Raw genomic sequence first — 16,457 nt, 5'->3', positions numbered from 1 at the left:
GAAGCTACTTTGCCCCCCCCCCCCCATGAAGGGAAATCCAGGTACAAGCTGAATTTAGGTTTCCTCCTCACAGCCTAAACCAAGTGGACACCAGAGGGCGCCTCAGGACCACGCTTCCCAACAAATGCGCTTGCTCACTTCCCCAATCCCAGTGTTGCCCTAAGACTCTTTACCAAACATCAGCATCATTCACAGCGGCAAGGGGGGGCTCATCCGCTCCCTACTTTGTTTTTGCTAACATAGAACTTCTTTACCTTTCAAAGTTTATGATGATCATCCCTTTGATTTCTTCTCGGCTCTTTCCTGCCCTCAAAGTCCTAAAGCTGCACACACGCCATGAAAAGGACAAAGGGCGTGAACATTTATTGCGGGTCTGCTGTGAGCTTTGTCCCCTCCATGTAGTACCTTTCCCCATGCTTGTCTCATTGAATGGGCTCATTCCCATCGGGGCAGATTTTATCCGCATACTGTAGATAGAGAGTGGAGATAATTCTGTCCATAGTTAGAAGTAGAATCTGCCAAAGTATATTGCTTCCAGGATAGTCTGTATCCCACTTGGGATGAATCCTTCAGTGCTTTGACTTCTTCGTGGCTCCAGAGTTAGATGCTGGAGGCTGACGTCTGTCCTCTTCCCCTCCCCGTATCAGGAGCCTGATCCGGCTTGGGAACGCTCGCAGTGGACCTTCTCTGGGCACTCTGGGCTGTCCAAGATGACAGCCATACATGGCCGTGCGGAGTGTCACTGGTTGATACCAACTCATGAAGAAACACAGGCACACTGGTTGGGAGTGAGGACACCCTTGCAGGTAGAACTTCCCCTCTCCGACCCCTGGCCGCCTCTGTCAAAGGAGGGATTTGGATACAATGATTCTAGAGCTTCTTTTCACACTTAGCCAGTCTGCTAATGGGGAGGGATTTGAGGCCTGATGACATGGCGGGGACAATATTTTTAGATTGGTATTTTTCATGCTTCTCACATGACACCATATGGCCAGATATATTCCTTCTGGAGATCGCCATTATTGTCTTGCATAAGATTGTAGAATGTTAGAAAAAGAGAATCACAAAAACTTACTATAAGGGGAGATGGAAAGGACAGAATGTTAGAATCACCCGCAGGGGTCACCGTGTCACATTGGTTCCTGCCGGATCCCCAGTGCTTAGCATGTTGCCAGCACATGGTAGAGACTCAAAAAAAAGTGAATGAATAAAACTGCAGACTAATGAAATTCTATAATGATAGAATCTGAGGATCAGAGAATATTAGAATTATGGGACAACATTATTCACTTATTCAGAAGAGGGAACGGAGATCTCAGGGCTGGGTTATAGAATCTTCTGGGTGCTAAAGGGTCCCTTGGCTCTTCCTAGGGGGACCAATGACGGTCCAGGCCACAGTCTGGGAGCTCTCAGGGAGGGATGGGTGTGCGGGAAAGGAATTTTCTGCGGGGAGGGCCTTTGGTGTCAGTGCTGCCCAGGCCTAGGGCCGCAGGAGGCGGGGCGCAGGGCAGAGGTGGGGCCCGGCCCTAGCAGGGCGGCGTGGGGCCGCTGCACAGCTTTTTGGGGTAATGGACGAAGTTGCGGTTGTAGGTGCCCAAGTTGCGGCGGAAGCAGAGGGCGGCCGTCCGGTCACACTCGCAGGTCTGACGTTGGCAGGCGGTTCTGCCGGCTGATGGGAAAAGGTGAGTCAGGGACCCAGTGGCTTGGGCTTCCCACTCTCTGGGGGGTCCACGTTCTCTGTCCCATTCTGCTGGAAGCCCACAGCCGCGGGGACGTTTCAGGTGTGGGTGAGAGATGGGGGGCAGGACGCTGGGAAGCTGGGGGAAATCTGTCCTAGCTGTTCTTCCTTCCTCTCCCAAGCTCACGCAAACCCCCCCATCCCCTGCCCCCAGGCCCTCTGGCTGGCCCGAGACCATGTGGTTCTCTAACGCACCTGCTCCAGCCCCGGGATGGATTTCTAGACAACCCCTTCCCCATGGGAGGCATGGCTGGTGGTGGAGTGTGGCCAGCAAGCTGACAGGGGAGCAAGAATGACACCAACTCAGTCCCAGGTGGCCTGTGGGCCCCGGAGCAGCCTGGGCCCAGACTGGAGCCTGCTGGGACCGAAGCTGGGGGCCTGTCTCCATCCGAGGGGACAGAGCCCGTTTTCGTGGCATTTATCTTGGGGCCCCTCTCTATGTGTGTGCTCACACCCGGCCTGGGGTCAGAGCGGGCTTCGGCTCTGCAGGCTCCGGGGCCTCAGAGCCTCCCCTTCTCCCCACCCCCTCTGTCTGCCCTCAGTGGCCCTGGCTACTCTCTGTCCCCAAGAACACATCTCACAGAAATGTCCAGGGATCCTCATTTTCCCCTCAAAGGTCAGCCTCCACGTCCCACCAGGGTTCTGCCCACATCTGCTATTCCAGCAAAACTCAGGGGTTTATCAGCCACATCGGTTCTTTTGGGTGGTTCTTGCTAGGAGCTGGATTAAGCCAGGGAGTGAGTGTGATTGGCTCCCTTTTATAGAGGAAGAAACAGAGGCTTTTGAGAGGTTACATCTCTTGCCCAAAGTCACCCAGCGGGGAGAAGGTGAAGCCCTGAGGCTCTGACCCTATTATCCTGACACCTCTCCTCAATCATCCCCTCAGTGCCATCCCGGACAGGTGCCTTCACCTCAGGGCCATCCCTTGCATAAACCTCTACGGATGGGGAGCTCACTACCTGTCAAAGCTGCCTTGCTGAGTAGATAGATAGCTGCAGGGGCAAGAGACCAGCTAAATTTGCCTTTGGTGGCTCCGCCCCCTCCCCCAGGACAGATCTTAGTGATCTGAGCTGTCTTCCTTGACCCTCCTGGGTTCTTCTGCCGCCCCCTCACTCGGCACCGCCCTCCCTCCAGGCTGCTCCTGGCTTTGGAGCGGGGAGGCCTGGTGCACTGATTTGGGCTCCCTCCACAGGGCCCGTCTGCATGGAGCCCTCCACACTGTCACTTGGTCCAGGCCGCTTCCCTGGGGCTGGGGACGAGGAAAACTAATTGGTCCAAGTGGGCATTGGATCTGGCAAAGCTGAGCAAATAGGTCCAGCCTGACAGCCTCCCTGGGGGGGAGTCAGCCTTTGGCAGTGGGGTCTGCTGTCCCAAATCATAGCTCCAGCTCTGTCTGGCACTGTGCCCTCGAGGCTCTGTCCTGGGGACCTTGCTGCCCAGGCCCTGGAGAGGGCGTGTGGGTACAGCCCCTCTGGGCCTGGCTCAGCTCTGCCCCCTTTGCGCCTCCTTCCCAGAGGCTGGAGCTGGCTGGGCCTCTGGTGGGGCGAAGCACCTGCAGCCAGGGCAGGAGCCCACGGGTCCCGGGATCTTTAGACTGGGTGCCAGGCGAGCATCTGGGTGGATGGCCAATCCTCTACAGTGCCGTGATGATGGAAGACCCACCTCACCCATCTCTCTAGCCCAGGGTCCGGCCCTGATGAGGAACCAGGGGCCGCCATCAGGAGGGGGGGTCCTGTCTGAAGCTGCCCCCCGCCCCCCGGACCCACCCCGGTGTCTGGGGCGCTCCAGAGCTGTTCACTTACCACAGAAGACGTTGTGCCTGCTGGCAGAGAAGAGATACCTCTCCAGTTTGGGTTCACAGCCCAGCTTCTCCAGGCGCCCATAGCAGCAGTCGTGGGCATGGCAGCACCTGGAAGGGTCACGGGCAACCTGGAGGGACCTGTGAGCCAGGCTGGGCTGGACCAGGGGCTGCCGGGGGGCGGCGGAGGGGCAGGCTCAAAGGGGCTCAGAGGAGCGGTCAGCCTCCACTTGCCAGATGTCCCGGCTCCTCCCCGCCCCGGGAGCTCCCGCCGCGGGCCGCCCGCTCACCAGTCGGTCTGGTCCACCGGCCAGTGGGCGCCGCCGATGCCACAGTGACAGCCGTAGTCATTGTACTGCAGGGCCAGCTTCCCCGTCACCCTCTCGATCATCACCCCGAACTGGACCAGGTTCCCGCCGGCCAGGGCCACTGCGGGCAGCGGGGGCAGAGGCCAGCAGACCGGTCAGGGCCCTGCCCTCTGTGGCCGGCTTCCCCTGTGTCCCCTCCAAGTCTGCGTCCAGACACCTCCCCGACTGTCCGGCCCACCTCACCAAGCACCCTGCTCCCAATAACAGTGATGTAATCAGTAATAATATCCCCACGCTGTCCATCGTGCTCACCCCATCGGGACACCGCACCCAGTGCCCCTCCCACCCACCTCCCTCCTCTCCAGAATACCACCCACTCATCCTCCTGCTTGCCCCCGACTGCGCCCCAAATGTCTCCCAGGGGGTCCTGATCATTTCCCCAGGCGTTAGCTCCATGCCCCCAGAGCACTCTGTCCCCACCAAGTCCCATCAGATGCCACTGGATCGGCTTCATGACCACCAGGGCTTCCCCGAATGCCTCCAGATCCTGCTGATACAGCAACAGGGGGCAGGTTGGAGCCAAAAATGGAAGGTAATGGGGAGGGGGTGGAGCGCAGGTGGCAGGAGCCTCGTGTGTGCTATCTTGGGTCCCCACCAGCCCCTTTCCTGTGCCCTCCCAGGCCACCCGGGCTGCATTCCCCCTACCCCCACCCCTCCCTTCTTCCCTGGCCAGTGCTACCTCGGGCACAACTGGCCTCGAGATGACCCCCCACACCTTCCCTAGAGCCTGGTTCCAGGACCTCCGGGGAGCTCTCGGTTCCCAGCCGGGGAGGAGGTCACTTACCCAGGAGGCAAAGGAAGGTCAGAAGAGGGGGAGGCTTCATCCTGAGGGGAGGGGAGGTGAGCGGGGGCAGAGGAGCTGAGCTGTAGGAGAAGGAAGTGAGTGGGGTGCCTCTGATCTCAGGGCACCTCCCCAATTAGTTAAATACTGGGTCCTTGTCCACTCCCCATCATTAACCCCCAAATGCCCAGTGATGCAACTATACTTCCCAGTCTTTGGTCAAGTTCCCAGGGGAGGGGCCAGCGTGGGGCCCATGGACTTGGTTTCCAGGCAGTTTTCGGGGAGCAATCCGTGGCTCTCTCTTTTCCCTGCTTCTCCCTTCACCTACCCTTTCCAAAAATCATGGTGCTCGCTCCTGCTGGCTGGGCTGTGAGCCAGGGGCTGTACCAAGGGCTTTTCATTCTTGGCATCTTTTCCTCATCCCCATTTTAGTGATGCCGCAAGTGAGGCCCAGAGAAGCTGAGAAACTTGCGTCCACGTGGCCAAGTCTGTCCTGTTTCCATGGCACTAGCTACTGCAGCATGCTCTCTGCTCCCTGTCCCCCACTCCAGCCTCCGTGTCACCCGGAGGGAGAGCGCTGAGAGCAGCCTGGCCGCGAGGCAGGACCCTGGGGACCCGGAGGGCCATTTGTCCAAGATCAAATAGGCCAGAGGCTGGGAGCTCAGCCAGCTGAGCTTAGGGATTTTTCTTCATTGTTCTTTCCTGGGCAGGCTCCTGCTTGTTTGACAAGCAGTGAAAATGCTCCCAGATGTGACTTCTGTCTCCCTAGATCCCCCAGACAGTGGTGCAGTGTGCAGCCGTAGAAATAGGCTCTGTCTGAGTCAGCTGGAAAACCCACATTCTAGCATGGACTGGAAACTTCCATCCTTTGATGTTATCTTAGGGGACGGGTTGGGGAGACGGTAGCCCCCGGCCCAACTTGTCTCCCAGCGTGAGCTGCTGTCCCCATGGTAAGGTCAAAACACAGAGGCCAGGCTTCAGGGCTTGGCTAGAGGTCGGGGGGATAGAAGGGAGGGCCCAGCTCTGCTGGGGCAGGAAATTGCAAAGTCCCACTGGTCATGGGCGCACAGTGGCCTCGGGGGCTGGCTGCTGTCCATGCCCCTGAGTCCACGCCAGCAGAAGGGGATGATCAGAGCGGTGGCGTCATGGGGCTGTTGGAAGGCTTCTTGAGATCTTGCCTGAAAAGGGCTTTTGGCACCATCCTGGTGCACAGTAAATACTCAGGGGGGGCCAACCACCTGGTTGCTTTTGAGCTCCTCATCCTCCCAGGAAAGAGGCAAGGTGGGCATGCCTTCCATCCCCATAATACAGACAGGAAAACTAAGGAGACGAGCGAGGCAAAGGACCTGCCTAAGTGGTGGAAGCAGGACCACGAGGCTGCAGATCAGGCAGCTCCCAGGTCCTGTGCTGATGGAAGTGGCTGGTCAAGTGATTCCCGCTCCAGACCAGGAACAGGGGGTGCAGGGCAGGAGGAAGTGGCAGGCCAGGACAGGGGGGCATCTTGCTTCCCCTTCTGCTGGCGTCCACAATGAGCCAAAATTTGGGCCCAGGCAGTTCAAAGGGCTTACCTCGTGCCTCCAGGAGGACTGGTGCCTAGCATGCGTGATATTTTTAGGGCCTCCCAAAATGTTTTAATTTCTTTAAAATCAGAATGACTATAATCCAGCCTGGGTTATATAGATCTTCTTACAAATGCGGTCATAACATTTGCTTTTCACTTCTTTTTTTTTTTCTATTTTAATGGAAGAAAGTGATCATGAAAGCAAAAGTCATGTCGCCACCAGAGACTGACACCAGGCAGAAGGCCTGCCGCTCAGGAGCTGGTCTGGCATGGAGGCTGGGTCTCACACTGCAGGCGGGAAGGACTCCCCCCCCCCACAAGATCTGTGATGCCATGGTCAAGGGTACAGGCCCTGGGCAGGTGCCACCCGAGGAGGGGAAGAGACGGTTGGGTGGCGGGATCTCTGCCAGTGATTTGGGATTAAAAGTTTTTAATGCAAGGTAAAGCCGGGTGAACACTGACCTAGCTCACGCCCCTCCCATTTCCTGCTCCTGACTCCTCCTGGAACTCACCCCCCCAGATGAGACTCTGGGGGCAGGCCAGGGAGGTGAGTGCACCTGGTCAGGATCACCCAGCAGCCGTGAGTCACGGTCTCCAGACAGGGGCTCCCCTTTGCTCACCACTGCCTTTTGATTTTAACGAGGGCCCCTCCTGGCAGCCCCTGGCTCCTGGCCTGGGTCATGAGAGCCCAAACAGTGAGTCACTGAGGAACTAAGTCTAAACAACTGAAAAGGAGCTTTGATTCCTGGGAGGTTTGGCCCCTAGCCCTTCCTGCAGCAGCGTAAGGGTGTTTCCCAGGAAGGGCCGGGTTTCTGAGGCAATTCCTTTGGTGAGCCATGTTGACTCCTGGCCTGGCCAGGATGGGGCCCCTGCCAGCTTCCTCCATGTGCACCTGGGGCAGAAAACCAAGGACTGTGGGGCCAGAGCCAGGCAGGGAAATCCAGGCGGGCTTGCAGGCAGAGGTGTCCCCAGCTGAGGTTTTTGGGGGTCGGGGGTTTGGGGAGGACTCAGACTCGGAGGAGAGTTTCTGGCATTTGGGACACGTGGTTGGTTTTATAGTTTTCAGACAGTGACACAATGTGGTGGAAAGTGCCCGGGTCTCTGCATCGGCAAGATTAGGACTCGAGTGTTTGCTCTGCCACTTAGAGGCTGGGTGGTCTTGGCCAGGCCTGTCACCTCTTTGGGCTTAGCTTCGTCAACCATAATAGGGGGATAATTGGAACTACCTTCCAGAGTTGCGGACCGGACAGAAAGGAAATGAAGGGTGTAGAGTTCTCTGCGGGATGCCGTGCCCATGGGAGGCCCCCACAGGTGTCGGGCCCCTCCTTCCCTTCCTCCTTACCTGGCCACAGGGGAGACAGCTGCTGTCCCAGGAGCTCCGAGCACCCACCCCCGCTGGGGTGGAGCATAGGTGGCTGGGCCCCCAGCGCTCGGACAGGATGATGGCCCCCACTTGGTGGATTTTAACTCCTTCGATGGAGGCTGGTCGGGGGGAGGTGAGTAGAAGGAACAGAGCCGAGTGTCAAAGCAGCGTCTTCTTTCTCCTGGTGTAAACGCGTTCCTTGTAGCGTAGAAGCTGTTCCACTAGCACCACCACCATCGTCTTGCCATTTCCTAAGCTCCGGACATGCCACAGGCACCAGGCTGAGAGCTTGATCTCGTCACCTCTGTGGCTTCCTTCGGAGCCCGATGACTCCTGCAGGCATCTTCCAGCAAAGTGGGGTAACCTTATTCCTGAAGGGATTCGTTGCCTCTTCAGTCAGTCACCATACCGGGGACTTCCTATGTGCTGGGCAGAGACGGAAGAGCCACACACTGTGATTCCGGCCCTCAGGGAACTCCCAGTCCAGTAGGGAGGCAGACATTAGTAATTACATACTGAAGGGAAACTTACAAATAGGCATAAGTGGTTTGACAGGATGTTCCATGGGCCTCTGAGAGCATTTATGGGGGTGTCTGATCCAGGCAGGGGGCCAGTGAGGGCTTCTGTGTGGAAGAAATAGTTTAGCAGGGGTCTCAAGAAGTTAATCGGGTGAAGAGGAAGGCAGAGAGAGTTTAGTTAGAGAGACAGCCTGTGCAAAGGCCCTGTGGTCCGAAGACATGCATCCAGGAGGGGCTGAGAGGCGGCTGAGGTAGCTGTGCTACTTACTGGGGGGCGGGCCTCAAAGGGCATGATTCACTGGGAAGCTGACCCCAGGAACTTGACCTCCTGTTCACCCCACGGTATGCCTTTTGCTTGAGCCTGATGGGCAGGTGGTCTAGAGCTTGCAGAATGCTGGAGAGGGCCCCGGAGTCTCCCATGAGGATGAGGCCCCTCTCGGAAGGAGATCTGTGGTATTTTCATCCCAATGAAGAGAAGCTGCGAGCACCCAAAGACCAGGGAGACTTGTCCCTCCGCTGGGAACAGGCTTTGTGTAGCTCTCATCACGCAGCTGGCTTCTCGCATTTGTGACGGAGGGGAAAGAACAAGAAGCCTCGGCGTGGGCCTGCTGTCATCTTTTATAAGGTCACCCAGGTCCTTGTAAAATGGCACAGCTGCGCCTTGTTGGTCTCTGTCCAGGGAACAGTGGACGCCAATGAAGGGTTTTACACCGGGAGGCGTCCTGCTCCTAGCCGTGTTGAGACAAGATGGTGCTGGCTGCCGAGGGAAACAACAGGAGGGACACCAGCCAGGAAGAGAAGCCCAGTTCACGGGTACTGTCGGCTCCAGGATGGCATGGGCCGCATGCGTCGGGTCACAGGAGGGGCTGTGCTGGGACAGACTGGCTGGGTGGTGGTGTCTGAGAGACGGTGTGAGTGTACCGGGGCCACCACTGTGTTCACTGAGGCTTCATGGATGCGGGGGTCCTGGGGAGGGACAGGGAACAGCGGACGCTCATCCCATGAAAGTTCCACTGCCCCAGGCTCACCCAAGGAGGTAGAGGGAGGGGGGACTCAGGGGAGGAGGGACGCCCGACAGGTGCAGGCAGGTGCCTGGTGAGGTACAAGTGTCCGTGCGTTTTGCTGGAATGCCTGTGTCTCTGAGCGCCTGTGTGTGTGTGTGGGGGACACATAGGCCCCTGCCCACTGTGGGGGACCCCTTTGCTCCTGAGTGTGGTAGTGTCCCGATTGAGAGGACGCTCTGGGCTCTGGGGTCAGGCTGCCTGGCTTTACCATTGGGTAACTGGATACTCTTGGGCAAATGACCTCACTTCCCATGGTCTCAGTTTCCCCACCTGTACAGTGGGGATAATAATGGCACCCGTTCCTGATATGGTTGGGAGTTAATCCAACAGTACCTGCAAAGTGCTTAGAAGAGGAACCTGCCCTACAGGAGCGGTCGTACTAGTTAACACAGATTAACTAGCGGGCCTCCCCTGCAAAGCCCCTTCCTGCTTGGAACCCCCTCCCATCCCTTCTTTCCTGGAAGCCTCCAGACCCTGTTCTGCATGGTGGTGGTGGGGCTCGCCCCTAAGACTTTAATGTTTATGGGGTCTGGGTCAAGAGTACATGTGAGGATCCCCATGCCGTGTGTCTAGATATTTAAAAATTATCAATCAAGCCGCCAAGCTACCAAGGTGGGAAATAAAGTATGTTCTATCCTTCTATCTAGATATACTTTCCTAACAACAGGTTAAAGATTATATGGAAAGCCACAGTTTTTATATGACTGAAAGTCAGACATTATGTCCAAGTCGCCCGAGTTTAATTATTATTGTGTGTGCCCTGGTGTTCTGTTGATGGGCTGGCCAGGTTTGAATGACTTATAGAATATAGACATATGTACTTCACAAATGATTGTGCCTTAGTTCCATAAAGTTTTTCTTGCTTTCATTTCAGCAAAATCTCCAATTACGTTATAATCAAATTTTTACATAATTTTTGCTCCTTTGACCGTAATGATCTAAATGATTTTAAAATGTAATTGTATTCAAAGTGTATCAAACCTATGTTTCATAAAAAACAAAGTAAATCTAAAGAGAAAAATTAAAATTATTTTGATATGTTTGCAAAAAGATTTTTCTTCTAAAATACTCTAAACTCTCTATTACAATTAATAGGCAAAATATAAATTATAGCCAATGAATACATAAAATTTAAAATGATTTGAATAAAGTTGACTCTTTGGAAGCATTTTAGTTGAAAGATAATCACATCTTGCCAAATATTTTTTATTTTTTATTTAAGATTTATTTATTTATGTATTTGAGAGAGCGAGAATGAGAGAGAGAGAGAGTACCTAAGAGGGGGAGGGTCAGAGGGGGAAGCAGGCTCTCTGCTGAGCAGGGAGCCCGATGCGGGACTTGATCCCGGGACTCCAGGATCATGACCTGAGCCGAAGGCAGTCGCTTAACCAACTGAACCACCCAGGTGCCCCTTGCCAAATATTTTTTAAAAATGAGACTTTTTGCCATTCAGGTGGTCAGTGTCACGCCGCTGCCAAAGTAAAGCATTATTATTACCACACGTGTTACGAGTCGACCTGCATTATATACATTTCCCAGTGATGTGCATTGTTTGATGTGGCCCAGTGTTCCTTAGTCACCCTGTGAAACTGGGGTCCATAAGTGCCTCGACACTGTGACTTGGAGATGACCAGGCACAAGAAAATGGGTGTTTGGAAAGAGGCAGAAGTGATATTTGCTAAGCAAGACCTGGTGCGTCTTCCAGAGGAAGGGTCTGACGGGGTCTTCCATCCCGGAGCCCCCGCAGCCCACCCATGGCCCCCAATGACCACGTGGCAGCAGGCGGCCCACGGCCTTCTGAGATTTCGATGCAGGTGCCTTTTGTTGCCAGGACGCAGGGCAGGAGATGCCGGGAAGTGGTTCACCGGCCTGAACGGTGTTAATTATGAGAACAGAGCAGAGAACTGCAAACGAGGAGCCAAGAGGCCAGGAATGGCGCTGACCCAGAGCTGGGTGCTGGCCAGGGCCAGAGGCGCTCAAGGGCCTTCCAACAAATTTGGTGTGTGTGTGCGTGTGCGTGTGTGCATGACTCTGTATACATGCGTGTATGTATGCATGCGTGCACCTGTCTCTGTGTGTGTGTGCATGCACGTGTGTCTGTGTGTGCATTGGTGGGTCTCTCTGTGTGTGCATGCACGTGTGTCTGTGTGTGCATCGGTGTGTCTGTGAGCATGCACGTGTGTCTGTGTGTGCATCGGTGTGTCTGTGAGCATGCACGTGTGTCTGTGTGTGCATCGGTGTGTCTGTGTGTGTGCATGCACGTGTGTCTGTGTGTGCATCGGTGTGTGTCTGTGTGTGCATGCACGTGTGTCTGTGTGTGCATCGGTGTGTCTGTGTGTGTGTGCATGCACGTGTGTCTGTGTGTGCATCGGTGTGTCTGTGTGTGTGCATGCACGTGTGTCTGTGTGTGCATCGGTGTGTCTGTGTGTGCATGCACGTGCACGCATGTGTGCATGTACATGGCTGCGTGCATATGTGTTTCTGTATGCACGTGTGTCTGTGTGTCTGCATGTACATGTGTGTGCCTGTGTGTGTGCGTGCTCATGCATCTGTGTGACATGCGGGTCCCCTAGAGCACGGGAGCCAGGGCGGTGCTGGTGGTAGGGATGCCACACCATCCGTTTAGCACCTCCTGTGTGTTCTAGGGGTCTTATATTTAACCTTCACCCCAACGCCGTGAAGTGGGCATTGTTGTTTGTGTTTTACAGATGAGGAAGCTTGGGCTCAAAGCCCTGCCAAGGAAGTAACCAGCCAAGGCCACAGACTGCCCAGTTCACCGGCTGGCTCCCAAGCCAGTCTCATGCTGTCGCTCCATGCTGCCTCCCAGTGGTGAGTTTAGGAACAGGCCTGAGGTTCTTGCTCACTCAGATGTGGGTCCTGGAAGCTGGGGTCTAGTTCCATGGATGCACTGTGGCCTCCTCTGACCAGTGGTGCTGTGGTTTGTCCACAGTCTGCTGCTCTGGCCTCCCTCGAGGTACCAGGTGCCCATAACCCAATCTTTAGGGTTTCTTTGGCTCCTGACCTGCATTTCTTGAAACTGAGAACTTCCTCCTTTGACTCAGATCCATCATCTGCCACAGTGCTCAGGGATGCTGCTCCTCAGAACTTAAGAAGCCTGAGACAGAGGCTAGAGGAAAGAATTCCAAACAAGGAGGTAAGAGCTCAGTATTCGGGCCCTGCCGCTAACCCACTGCACCACATCCAAACCACGTCAGTAAAATGGTGGAGCTGAACTCCTCCCAGAGAAAATCCAGAAGAACCCCTGCTGGGTCTGGGCAATTCTGGGGGTATTTTCTCTAAGCCCTAGAGTCTTACTCCAAACGATATGAATCTTGCTGTCCTAAGTCATCAGAAGATGTGTGTGTGATATCCAGGAATCCACACACTCAGAATCTCAGAGGCTGGGGTGCCTCCCTGTCAGCCAGAGCACAAAACAAACAACTGGATTCCCTTAAAGAGAAATGCTGGTCCTAGGAAGACAGCCCAGCAAGATAAGATGCAAGAACAAAGAGCACATCTCAGAAACAAAGCAAAGCAGCTTGGATGCTCCCAGGGAGGCTTACAACAGAAATCAAGGAGCTGCCAGAAGTCAGAGAAACTGCCAGGGCAGCAGTGTTGCCCGGAGATCCCCAAATAGGTGCAAATTAATGGTTACCAACTCCCCGCAGAGAGAAAAGAATCCAACACCTTCGACTTGGCAGCCGTGTAGGGCCCTAACACGTGTCCCCTGCCGAGATGAAAAGGCCCCGCTGCGGACCCCATCGCATGGATGAGCAAATGTGCGAGCGGCCCCTGCAGCAGGGTGGTGGAGAGCGCCAGGGAGGCTTGGAGGACCGAGGGGACAATTCACTCAGCCCGCATGGCGAGGAGCTAGCTGTCACCTGAGCTGGGCCTTGAAAGGCGAGCCGGGTCCAGCTGATGATAGCCCCGAGGAGGGAAATAGGGTGAGAGCCGTGGGTACAGATGCCCAGGGGCTTCAGAAGTCCTGTGGACGTCTTTGCTTCTCTCTGCTCAGAACCCCTTTTCCCCTCGGATACCATCATCCCTCTTCCCGCCTCAAATTCTAGGTGGTCCTGTTGGAACTGCCAATCACAATGAGGCCCCACCCCCAAGGACAGGCACATGACCCGAGCCAACCAATCAGACAGGGACTCCACTTCCTCAGTGGAACCATGTGCTAGGTTGAGGCAGATGGACAAAGCCGTTGTGTCCTTAATGTCTTTTTTTAAGAATTTTAATTCTATTTATTTATTTATTTGGGGGGGAGCAGAGGGGGAAAGAGAGGGAGAGGGAAAGGATCTCAAACAGACTGTTGCTGAGCTGACCTGGGGCTCGATCCCACAACGCTGAGATCATGACCTGAACCCGAGTCGGATGCTCAACTGACTGAGCCACTCAAGAGACTGACGAGGTCTTGCTAGAGCCTTCTTGCCTTCTGTCTCTCCCAAGGCCTGCTGGATCAGCTTCTCCTTCTATTTCATGAGACACCCAACTTCCTTTAACCAAATTCTTTTTAGGCTTTGGTTGGGCAGAAGTTTCTGCAGCTTGCAAACAAAGATATTTAATTGATACCAGGAAGACGGTTGTAGGCCACAGGCCCGGAGGGGAGGGGTGGAACTGGGCAGAGGTGGGGGCATGATTTGGCACACTAGCTGCCCATGATACCCACAGTCACCAAACAGCCACCTGCTCACCAAGTCCTTGGAGGACTGGGTGGCTGCTGACATACAGCAATTTAAAGTGGATGAGGAATGGGGAGGCCTCATGATGGGATGGCAGTTTTGACAAAATAAGGGTAATTAAAGAGGGAGATACTTATCGTACCTGGCACCACCTTACACAATACATGTCAGGTTTCTCTGTTTATTTTTCCTGTTCTTCCCGAAGAGAATGTGAGTTCCTTGAGGGCAAGCACTTTGTCGTGAGCACAGCTCTATCTCCAGTCCTAGAACAATGCCTGGCACGCAGTAGGCACGTAAGCATTCGATGGGCAAATGCCTGTGTGAGTAAACAGCTAGCTCAAGCTTAGGATTTCCAGAGTAAGAAGCAGAAGGGTTTTGCTAATTCACGTTATCCAAAATCTGGGGAGAAATTGTGAGCATAAATGTTGGGTCTCCTCCATCAAGAATGAAACGTTGGGTCAGGTCGGACATATTACTGTGGGTGCCCGGGCCATGGTTCTGCAGTTCGGGGTGCTAATTTGGGCAGCCCTCTGAGGCTAATGTTGCCTGTGTTGGCAAAGTTCAAATGCTGGTGTACACCACACAGCATGGAAAGCCAGATTCATTGTATTAAAGTGAGGGGAGAAGACGTGAATTTCTGGTTATTCTCTATCCTGTGCACCCTGGCTCTATTCACTTTCTCACTTATCACCCCCCTGAACCCCCCCAGCGTCCAGATTCCTCTTCCGTCACTCTCACTTTGAGAACCCGATTGGGGAGGGGAGCATCATAATTTTAAGAAAGCTTATCCTGGGCTTTTCTTTCTTGACCAGTGATGTTGGTGGAGGGGCTGCAGCTGAAATTATTTCAGAGGGGTTGAGGGATGCCCAGGGATGCACAGCCAGGAGGCGGCAGCCAATCACTGGGGCAAGTGAGTGGGGTCATCGTGACAGGTAGTCAGTGGGTGAGGTGATGAGATCTCAGAGCATGGGCTGGTCCACGTGGGAATCATCAGAGATGAAATGGGCCCGTGAGCCACTGAGTTTCATTTGGTTTGTGTAATTGACACACTCAAATGACCGGAATGAAGTCCCCTAAGGCCCAGGAGCCCAGACGGGCATTGGATTTCCATCAGACACAGCTGTCATTCATTCTACGACTTCTTTTAGTATCTTTGTGAGTTTGATGCACTGTTTTTTGGACTTTATGTCTTCACCTTAGCTTACCTTCTTATTTTGTTGGAATGCATCCTCAGATAATTTTCTGGGAAAAAGAAGCAAACATCTAAATCTTTACATGTCCCAAAATATCTTGGCTCCCTCATACTTTCTCTGGATGTAGAAGTCCAGCCCAGGGGTTGGCAGACTAGGGCCCATGGACCAAACCCAGCCTTGTGCCGGATTCTTGTTCTTTTGTAGATAACCTGTTTATTTCCTCTTCTTTCATGGAAGCTTTTAGGATCCCTTCTTTGTCTTTAGTGTTCTAAAAGTTTACAATGATGGTGCTGCGCATAAGTGTTTTTTCCCACCTGAGTGGCTAGCACTCGGTGGGGTCATTCAGTCTGAGGACTGTTATTCTTCAGCTCTGGGGAATACTCATGTTTCTTTGAGCATTCCTATTGCTCTGTTTTCTCTTTTTGGATTTCCTTAAAGTTGACTGTTGGACTTCCTGGATTGATTCTCTGAGTCTCTTATCTTTTCTGTGCTGTTTTCTTTTTTTCAGTCTTTTTGTTCTACTTTCTGAGAAATATCTTGACTTTATCTTCCAACACTTTCTTGATTTAAAGAATTCCAACAATCATATATTTTCTTAAAAATTCTAAGAGCTCTTTTTTATTATTTAGTTACCATTTTAACATAACTTCCTGGTGTTCTATGAATGCTTTGTTCTCTTGACTCTCTCTGAGAGTAACAGTAAGAGATTTAAAAAAAATTGTTTTCTGTTCCCTGAATTATCTCTATTTCTTCCAGGTCATTTCCCTACCTTGTTTGATTATGCTGGCCTCCTTCATTTGCGGTGTTTTTTTGTTTTTTTTTTTACATTTCTGTTGGTCCTTGATTGTCTGTTCATATTTACAAACAAGACAATAAACATCTCTGTGCATGGGAGTGGGGTTTATCATCCAGTGGTTTCTGCTTCCAGATAGAAGGGAGCCAGCCTTTATGCCACTAAAGCTCTTTTATCTTGGCCACTAAAGTCCACACTAGGTGCCCTAATTATTCCCAGACAGCTTGTTGAGATAGAGAAAAGTCCTCTGACTTTTTGCTCGGAGTGTAGTGGTGGTGGTACAGCAGGACGTGGGGAGATCGGCTTCCCAGGCACTAGGCATTCTGTGTGTGTGTGTGTGTGTGTGTGTGTGTGTGTGTGTGTGTATGTGGTATAGTGAGCAATTTGTGTCAATACCTTCTGTCCATCTTGTTGGTAAAAACCATTTTTTACTTTGAAAAACCATCACTCTGCTCCATTACATGGGATCCTGCAGGGTTACATCTGTCATGAGCCTTGCACTTGCCACAAGGGTGGCCTTGTGACCCACGATATTCAAACACACGTTTAGTTTCTCCTGGCCATGGGGATATTTCAGGTGTAGGCACCCAAACTGCAC

General features: G+C 53.5%; 1 protein-coding gene across 1 annotated transcript; it reads right to left on the bottom strand.

The window, feature by feature from the left end:
- Nucleotides 1–1,526: 1,526 nt before the first annotated feature.
- Nucleotides 1,527–5,018, bottom strand: PLA2G2E (phospholipase A2 group IIE). Its single transcript, XM_032418206.1, has 5 exons — nt 5,014–5,018; nt 4,689–4,768; nt 3,827–3,965; nt 3,541–3,647; nt 1,527–1,669 (listed from the first exon to the last, which is right to left on the bottom strand). The coding sequence occupies exons 2-5, from the start codon at nt 4,726–4,728 to the stop codon at nt 1,527–1,529; spliced, it is 429 nt and encodes a 142-aa protein (XP_032274097.1). The 5' UTR covers nt 4,729–4,768; nt 5,014–5,018.
- Between the last annotated feature and the right edge of the window lie 11,439 nt (nt 5,019–16,457).

The sequence above is a fragment of the Phoca vitulina genome, unplaced genomic scaffold, assembly GCF_004348235.1.
Source record: "Phoca vitulina isolate PV1807 unplaced genomic scaffold, GSC_HSeal_1.0 scaffold2, whole genome shotgun sequence".
NCBI lineage: Eukaryota > Metazoa > Chordata > Mammalia > Carnivora > Phocidae > Phoca > Phoca vitulina.
The sequence above is the reverse complement of the archived record's forward strand: the minus strand, read 5'-3'. Positions and strand labels throughout refer to the sequence as shown.